Source organism: Rhipicephalus microplus, chromosome 6, assembly GCF_043290135.1.
Source record: "Rhipicephalus microplus isolate Deutch F79 chromosome 6, USDA_Rmic, whole genome shotgun sequence".
NCBI lineage: Eukaryota > Metazoa > Arthropoda > Arachnida > Ixodida > Ixodidae > Rhipicephalus > Rhipicephalus microplus.
In genome coordinates this window covers 42,926,229-42,935,528 of record NC_134705.1, presented here as the reverse complement: position 1 = coordinate 42,935,528, position 9,300 = coordinate 42,926,229, and the positions used below count along the sequence as shown (strand labels likewise).

The 9,300-nt window shown below is 46.1% G+C and overlaps 1 protein-coding gene across 1 annotated transcript; it reads left to right on the top strand.

The window, feature by feature from the left end:
• Positions 1 to 251: 251 nt before the first annotated feature.
• Positions 252 to 1,328, top strand: LOC142765838 (uncharacterized). The gene is made up of 2 exons (XM_075867641.1): positions 252 to 423; positions 1,006 to 1,328. Exons 1-2 carry the CDS (start codon positions 252 to 254, stop codon positions 1,326 to 1,328), a joined length of 495 nt encoding a protein of 164 aa, XP_075723756.1.
• The last annotated feature ends 7,972 nt before the right edge of the window (positions 1,329 to 9,300 follow it).

Sequence of the window (9,300 nt, the reverse complement as noted above, 5' to 3'; positions counted from 1 at the left end):
CGGACGGGAAAGAGTCATCAGATATGCTAGCCGGGCGCTCTCAAAGGCAGGGCCAACTATTTTACAACAGAAAAGGAGCGTCTCGCCATCATATGCGACAATTGACGTTCCGTCCCTACCTTTACGGCCGGCGCTTAAAAGTTATGAGCGACCAGCACACCTTGTGTTGACTAGATAACTTGAAATACTTTTCGGGTCGCCTCGTACGGTTGAGCCTGAGACTTCTGAAGTTCGGCGTTACCATCGTTTACATGAGTGGAAGAAGGTACTCTGACGCCGACTACCTGTCTCGTGCCCCCGTCGAACTATCTCCGCCGAACGACCCGAATGATGAGTGCTTCTTGGGAATTATAAGTGCCTTTGAATTCGCCGAACGACAACGAGCTGATTCGGAACTGAAAAGCCTTGTGGAACTCCTCAAGGGTAACAGCGCCACTGTTCAGAAGGTATTCAAAATAGGACTAGCGTCGTTCTTCCCGCAAAATAGAGTGCTCCTAATGAAGAACTTCTTGCCCCTTCGAGCCAAACACCTTCTCGTGTTGTCCTCAGCAGCGAGATCAGAGGTCTTTCAGGCCCTCCATGACGACCCGATGGCTGCACACCTCGGTGTTTTCCGTACGCTCGTAAGAATACAAGAAAAGTAGTACTATAGGCACGACTTGCGGCCGATGTCACTCGTTACGTCAGGGCATGCCGAGACTCTCGACGACGAAAGACACCGCCGACAAGACCGCCGGCTTCCATCAACCGCTCGAACCACCTCACTGACCATTCCAGCAAATTGGTATGAACTTACTGCTACCATTTTGTACGTTGACTTGTGGGAATAATAAGATCGTTGTCGCCACCGACTACCTTACCCGCTACGCCAAAACAAGGGTTCTGCCTAGAGGCACTGCGGCCGAGGTAGCGAAGCGCTTCGTTGAAGACATCGTCCTGCGTCATGGAGCACGAGCGGTCCTCTTCACTGACATAGGTATGACTTTCACTGCTGCGGTAACTCAGGCTACTTGGCATGCAGCCAGACAAGCCACCCCCTGACTACAGCGTACCACCCATTGACCAACGGCGTCACCGTGCGGATAAAAAAGACAATCACCTACGTGTTGGCCATGCGAGTCGATGTCAAACAGAAGACGTGGGACGCCATCCTTCTGTACCTGAGGTTCGCATACAACAAGGTGGTACAGGAGACGACGCAGATGTCGTCATACATGTTAGTTTATGGAAAGAACCCGGCATCCACGCTCGATGCCATGCTACCAAACGTTGCTGAGAGAGAAAACTATGACGTGACTGTCTACTTTCGGCGCGCCGAAGAAACTTGACAACTCACCCGTTTTCGCATCAAGAACCAACGAATGACCAAGAGCAGCCGTTACAATTTTCGACGACACCTCGTGGAATACTAGCCCGGCGACCGCGTTTGTTTATGGATGCCGATACGTCGACGTGGATCGTACAGGGTAGCTCAACGTCTCGGCACACTCGACCATGAGGTTGTCCCCGATGGCATCACGAACTTTCAAGGGCTGCGTGCGCGACCTGAAGTAGTTCACGTCGTGTGCTTCAAGCCGTTTCATGCGCGTCAACGAACTTAAGGACTGTTTTCTTTCTTGTTGTTGCTCTGTTATAGTACTTCATTGTTTGTACCTCATTATTATTGCGTTTTTTCTTTGACTTGCTGTTGATCTTTTTATTGTTATTCCCTCAGTGTTCAGCTTTAAGCATCAAGACGATACTTTTTAGAGGGGGGGGGGGGGCAATCCCACGCGCTTTTATATTTACACAAGTTTCATTCGGCTTCCGGCCACAAGGCCTGTCTCGAACGCTTACCGCAAAATATGCCTCAATATAGCAGGTTCGCGATTACAATACGTCTTTTGTTAAGATTACGCCAACTTCGCGGGCGTTTTATTATATTGTGGAACGTACGCGGCCGCTAGTCATAACGCTAGAACGTTCGATGCCACGTGTATCAATGCCGACGCGCTTCGCCGCTTGTCAGTCAATCTCCAGCCGATGCTCTGTTCGCCGCTATCAGTTCCAGTGTGTTGCTGTTATCTAACCTTCAATTTTCTAGCCACAAAATTGGCTGAATAAACAGTTTCATCTGAAAATCGGATGTGTTCCTTTGGTCCACGTCACAGCCCCGTGACAATATATAATTTCAACTTCCTTATGCTCTCTCCTTTCTGCGTCAGAAAAGCGTTTGAACAAATGGGACAGATCAAACATCAAGGTACTGCGCTGCCGTTTATATTAACCGGGAGCTTAGTTTTGTACTTCTGCAAATTTTCTTGCTGGAGTTCATAAGTTTTTCCTAATATAAAACAACCAAAAGCTGCAAAGGAGGCCTATAAATAGAAGCATCCGGTGATAAGCATCCATGTGGTTTGAACAGGATTGTGACATCCTAATGCATGAGAAAAAAGATGTTATGTACTGAAGTAATGCGGGCTAATAGTCTTACTTTCTAATTTCTACAAGCTTTTCACTAAAGTATTGCCATGGCTAGACTTTTTTTAGAGGAAGTGATATTAAGGAGAGCCACCCCCCACCCCCCTTTCTCCCCGGTAAGTAGGAGGTTCTGCCGACAATGACACCGGACGTCGAAGTTCTGTCGTGGTGTCGTGGGCCCTCAGGGCAGCCTGGAATTGTGTGTGAATACTTGTGATATTCGTAAATGCACCCCATTTATCCTTCGTGATGGGTTGAGAGGCGTTAAGGCCTGAGCAAGGTAACAGAATGTGATCGAAAGAACAATTCTCATGGCCACATTTCGGGCACGACCGAGAATCTTCGGGGAGTCTCCTTTCAAGCGATCGAGGACAGGGATACTAATGGACTTGCAGTAGTGTGAGGGTGCTTGCTGAGAAGCTTCATTATTTGGGGAGGGGTGGAGGGAGGGGAACAAAATTGAGATCACGTACCTTCGAACTCAATACCCAAAAGAGCAAGAAGCATTTTTTGTACTGGCTGCACTATAAATCTTGTTCACATTATGAATTAGGTGATAAATATGCACAAACTACAACAAACTCTAATATGAAACTTTTATAGATTACGAGAAGGCATTTGGTTCGGTAAGGAAATCAGCAGTCATGCAGACACTGTAAAACAAGGTAATGAACAATGCACAAACATACTGCCACGCAGCTTTCACAGCGCAAGCATTACCACATGAAGCGTAAAAAAATATCCAATTTCTAACTCAAGGAATTCAAATGCTCATGAATAGGGCATGTAGCGCGTAGGCAATATTTTTGGTCATTAAGAGGAACAGACTAGACTCTAATAAGAGACTAACACAGGAAGAAGACACAGAAAGTAACTTGGGCAGAAGAGATTAATATAGAGAGGTAGACAAAAGTTTAGGTAAAGGCAGGGAGAGCTGAGAATAATCGTTCGGGTACAGTAAGCACATGGTCATAGTAAGCACAAGACCAGGTCGATTGGCGAAACATGACCCTGAGAAGTGTTTGCTTTTCAACAGCTAGGTGTAGTCAGACTGAGATTGATGATGCGTACATCAGCAACAACAAAAAATTTTGCAAAGGTAGTGTATAAGTTTTTTTTATCGATGAAGTGATATTTGGCTAAGATTTAGGATTTAAGAATATCTTTTCCACGGAGCATCAGAAGCATAGGTCGGAGTGAACCACATTAAAAATTTTCCCGCGAAAGCTGACATCACCCCCGCTTCGACGGTGGAGGCCGAATGAAAACGACAGCACCGCCTTGAACGCTTGCCTTTGCGATCGTTTTTCTGCAGTGCAGACGGAAGCCCACAATCGCTGAAATGCGGCACCGCATGCTGCGCCTGCCTCAGCACGATAGTGTAGCTGGGCACCTAATCTGTATCCAGCAATTGCGCTGCCTCACTGACTGCTACACTTGTATAGGGTCACGGCCAGCCACAAAATCTGATACTGAATGCGATGCAAGAATAACTTTTTTTTTACAAAATTTCTGTCTTATTTAGTTGGCTCTAAAATATATGGCAGTGAGACCACTCATCAGCCTGCCTTGGAATTAACCGAATAGACGGACAAAGAACTTGTTGAAACCCGGATAGCTCCTCAGTAGCTACACTCCTAATCAAATCCTTGCTAGAATACACGCCAACAGGCAGAAAATCTGGAGAATACACGGCCGCTTCTCACTTCATGACGCTGCTCCGTAGCCGTGTCTCAGCGAAAGCGGCCATATTCAAGGTGGCCTTAAGGATATCCGGGACGAGTATTCGCCGGGATTCTGAATCAAACTTTTATATGCGTAGCAGCTCTTTCACTAGCGTGCATAACGCTGTTCCTCCGTCCACACCACTCCACTGATCGCAGGTGTTGAAGCGGTGTGAAGTTTTAACGCCCTCCTAGCAGTGCGTGATGACGCCTCTTTCCCTCGCTTGCCGCCCACTCGCCGCATGTCAACTCTTTCTCCCTTCACCCTCTCTACCCCTTGCAGCGCTCGAGCCCACTCCTCCCGTGGGCCATAGAGTTATCGGATATACACTAGAGGGAACTCTGGCGCTAGTGTCGATGGGAGTTGCAACGCCCGGCGTTTCATCGAGCATGCGAATGATTGGTAGTACACGTATTTGTCTAATCTTCGTACTTCTGGCCTGCTTCTGGCTTCGTATGTGTTCGTGTGGCTTGGAGTTGTTTTACCAAAAAACGAAAATCAGCAATTATTCAGAGGTTGCGCTTCACCACCTTATTCTTGTATGCTTACCATTTGGAATCAGGCCACGAAGTTTAAAAAGGGTTCATTCTTTCCATCGAAAGAAAATCGAAAAACAGCAATACACGAAGCTGTAAGTACGATTCGCCGGCCGCAAGTACGAATACTAGGCAAATCCGTGCACTACCCATCATTCCTATGGTCGCGAAATTATCCCAGCACCAGAGTCCCTTCTAGTTAATTTTAGGAAACTCTATGACGTGGGCATCATTTCACCCTCGCCACCTCTCCTCATCTGTCGGCAACAAGAAGCCGCGGTTGTGCGCCCTGCACGCGCGAGAAGAATGTCACGGCGCCGACACTATGGACCGCGCCCCACTCGTTGCCGCGTGACCGTGCTGACGAGCCGAACCTTTTCCGGCTGTCGATGGTATTGCAAGTGTTACCCGAACCGATCATGTTTGCGAATGGCGACGTCAACACTGACGAGGCGCAATCCAGGAAAACCGAACGCAAGCGTCGGCTGTGGAAGATTAGCGACACCAACGACGTGTGAGTCAAGAACAACGATCGCGTTCGAGAATACAGATGGCGCGTAGTTAAAAACCGACGAGACGCGAGCCAAGGAAGCCGAGCGCAAGCGTCTTCAACGAAGCCCGCCTCTAGTGTCTTTGTGTTTCAAACGAACGTTTACTCGAGTAAACGCTACACCGAGGTTCACTTCAAACCGTTTTTCCCGCACACGCGTCGACCTCCGTTTGAACCGGGTCAACGCCGTGCGCACCGCTGCTGCTTCGCATCCCATCAGGGTTCCCTTCGGGGAGGTGATCCATACTTTTTTTTTTCTGGACTAGATGCCGCCTGTGGTTACGCGTGACGGCTTTGTAAGTGGCTTCTCTGTATGCAGCCTTCAGGCGGTTGAGAAAAAAATATTTTAATATAACCACAGCATTTTTGGCAAGTTCTCGCCATACCAATTTGCACTAGCGTTAATAGAAGGGGAACGACACCACATTCATAATCGTCTGGGACATTAATATGTAAATTACACACAAGACAGAAATGGAACCCATGACCTCATGGACTGCAAGTAGATTCTGTAGCCATTACACCGCAGCGCTACCACATAATAGCGCGCTTTTTTGCGGCGTTTCTACTATGTGGTTCGCAAATCGTCAGCAAAATGTTTCACTTCTCTTTCTTGTGTTATATGCATGTGTTTCAGCGGCTATTAGGTGAGCAAATAGTTTCTGTTGCTTCGTGAAATCGAAAAAAAACACCGTTGGCGCCTTCGGCTCCAGCTTCGGTACGTGGTCCGCCGTGCCGCAAGAAGAATTAACGTGTGCCTTTGCGTCGTTTTAGCGCTTCTCTGTAACCACGGGCGTAACGCTCACCTATAACTCACGAACAGCAGCATAACGAGGATACTTTAAGGCATCGAAATGCACGTGTGTTTCTCCAATGTTTGTGGGCTGTGAGCATTTTTTTTTCTTGATGATTTGATTTCTTGGGTTTAACGTCCCAAAACCACCATATGATTATGAGAGACGCCGTAGTGGAGGGCTCCGGAAATTTCGACCACCTGGGGTTCTTTAACGTGCACCCAAATCTGAGCACACGGGCCTACAACATGCATTTTTTTTCCTATTTGAGCCGCGAGGTACACGTCTGTCGTTGACAGCAGTCCGTTCGCAGCCGTTCAAAGAAGATGTGCTATTGGTCGTTCACGTTAATTGAATATTTTATTGTGCCTACGCAAATAGTTTCAATTCGAGCGCGCCAACAATTGAAGGTGCACTAAAACCTGCCTGTAAGCAACGTGCCACCGTACTCCCGCCAGTTATAAAGTGAGTATGTTCTAATAAAATGTTCTGCTGATTCTGGAATAGCCCTTTGCCACCACTCACTGCATGCGCAATGAACATGCATATTTAGGTCTACATGAACGTATAAATTTACCTAACGAAAGTAATGCGAATCACGAGTTGCATGCAGCTGATCCTATAAAGTGTTTGCCCAATTAAGTACATTTACTTGCACGGCTCTAGCCTGTTCAACGTACCAGTAAGTTCAACCATCAGATTTCAAGATACAAATGAGAGCATGGACGCAGTGTAACAAGGTTCTTAAGAGCCAAATATAGCATAAAACAACCTTAGTCGTCGTATATCCAATTGTGCTGTTATGTTTGTTTTTCGGGTATCAGGCCTGATACGCTGAAAACTTTTCCAGGTTGAACATTTCTGTGTGAGGTTTGCAAAAAGCTTTGCAACTATGATGCACAAGAGTAAAGCAAGACTACAGTGTATTATAAGAAGACAGTTAGCTCACTCTCCGGCGGAGTGTATGTGGTTTGCGGGATCCGCAAAGGTCGCCGATTTCTGCTTCTTTCTTCGCCCGAGCGGTGGCGCTGGCATCATCTTAAATAGAGCTTGGGAGAAGCGTTGCGGCTGAAAGAACCCGCCATCTTTTTCGGAACATCAGTTGTCAAGCCACGTTTCATTTCGGTAGACATTATAGCGCCAAGTTTTTGTTTTTGTTTTTGCAGCGTTTAGCCGTTTGCAGTGTGCGTCAAATTAGTATGACTTTTGGTGCATAATTTACTCTGCAACCTGAAAAAAAAAAACCTAGTGTCATGCGCCTAAATGCTAAACAGGTTTTGTTTATACGTGAAGGACGAGTAAAAGCCCTCGTTTCTTGTCGTCCTCAAAAGTCAAAACAGGCGTGAAGATTGCGAAAAGAAGCTGTGAAGCCCTTGGAAGACATCAGCGCAGTTCATGCACGACCTTCACTTCAAGCTATGCCGTGCTCAGAGGCTATGTGTACATTATCGATGAAGAAGTGTGGATACCACGTAGGGACTCATTCGCGATGCTGTGCCACGATTCTTTCCGATCTGCCAGCCTATCTTAGCTAAAGCTGACGCAAGAGAAGACCACTTTTAAGAAGGAGAAATCGGAAACTTCAGGTGGACAATCATTAGCCTAAGGAGGGTTCCCCATCAGAGGAAAGGAAGGGCAAAGTTTAATTACAGCCTTCACCCCGTCTCTTTTAGCGAATGATGGTTAATATTGATAGTTAACAATAGCCTCCAAAACTACTTCTTCTTCTGCAAGAACCAGAGAGGAGCAAAACTAGTTCAGCTACTATATTTCATTCTAGCATAGCGAAGGCACAAACCGAGCAAGCATACCTGCGTGTTCAAGCTTGGCAAGAAAGCAGACTTGCTCTGTTTTGTAATACCAAGCTGGGAAGCAAAATTTACACATAGTCTTGATACAAAATGTTATGTCTGTCTACACCACATGAAACCGCGTGTACTGGAGGGCATTGGATTGTCCGTATTCGCAAGCTTCTATATCGGGGCAAATTCGAAGTGGTCTAAAAAAGATGAAGTGACTCTGCAATGAACTATGCATTAATTAGGAAACGACTTTTAAATATTGCATTTGCGAAGCTAGGTTTAAATTTAAGCACAGAAAATGTTCTAAGTTTTGGTGCCTCTGTTTTGGGAAATCGCCACAGAGATGCATTCGATGCGGTGTGTAATTTTATTCAAGATCTAAACGTTTTTCAACATAAAGCCCACGTTAACAGATACTAAAAAAAACCGCGTCGAAAGGTAATTTTCAATTCTGGATAAATCCGTGACATACCAAATTATTCGGGTTTGGCTAAACCAGCTGTCTGGTTGGCTCCCAAAATCAAGTTGTAGCTATTAATGTCTACTTTCTTGTTGATTCTTTTTTCTCACTGTCTAAATCTTTGATTTCTTTTTTTTTAACATACTGTCTTCATTATACAACTCCCCCCCCCCCCACGTTTTTTTTTTCGTTGTAAGCAATAGTGCAGTTATCGTCCATATGAGACTTTATGCTCTCTTGGCCAATCCCCCAGAGTGGGTATGAGCCATGGATTAGAGGATACAAACAAACAAACAAACAAACAAATGAACTCAAGCGCACCTAAATAATGATAAAAACACATTAACTCTCTCACACTAAGTAGAAATAAAGGCATTGGTTGCGTGAACTGCCATCGAGCTGATTTCCAAGAAATTCTGTCGCAAAGGAAAAACAAAAGCGAGAGCATACGCTCTCAATATAGTCAGAGGCAGGAAATACAAGCAACATTATTTTAAATATGAAAGAATGGCGTGCCGTGACTCGCGTGCAACCAGCGGCGAGCCACTTCTGCAACTGAAGCTTCTGTTGAAGTAGACTGTTGTGCCACTTACCCTATGCAACGCCAGCTGCGTCAGAGGAATGGCTTATTAATCCCACTGCCCTCTTCTAGTTCACTGTAGTACAACGCTGTAAAAAAAATGCACCAGAAAGCTTCAAAACACTTTTCTGCGCCAGCGCCTCCTGCATTTTATCGTTGCCATACGAATGCCCCCACTCTAGCCGTTCACTACCCCGTCCTCTATCCCTTTCCTACTCTCACCCTTAACCTATCCCTCGCGTGCGCCTGGAAAACGTTCACTCTAAAGTCTTCTATAGGTGCGTCGTTGACTGCTTCCGCATTTTGATGGTGAAAAAAATCCAATGTTTCTTGACTGACTGAATACACAGAATGCAAACTTGTAGTTGACTGTTCCGTACAAGGGCAACAGGC

Coding starts and splice junctions, on each gene's coding strand:
- LOC142765838 (XM_075867641.1), top strand. CDS start 252: ATGAGTGGAAGAAGGTACTCTGACGCCGACTACCTGTCTCGTGCCCCC. Junction 424..1,005: donor CCTTGTGGAACTCCTCAAGG/GTAACAGCGCCA, acceptor GCGGTAACTCAG/GCTACTTGGCATGCAGCCAG.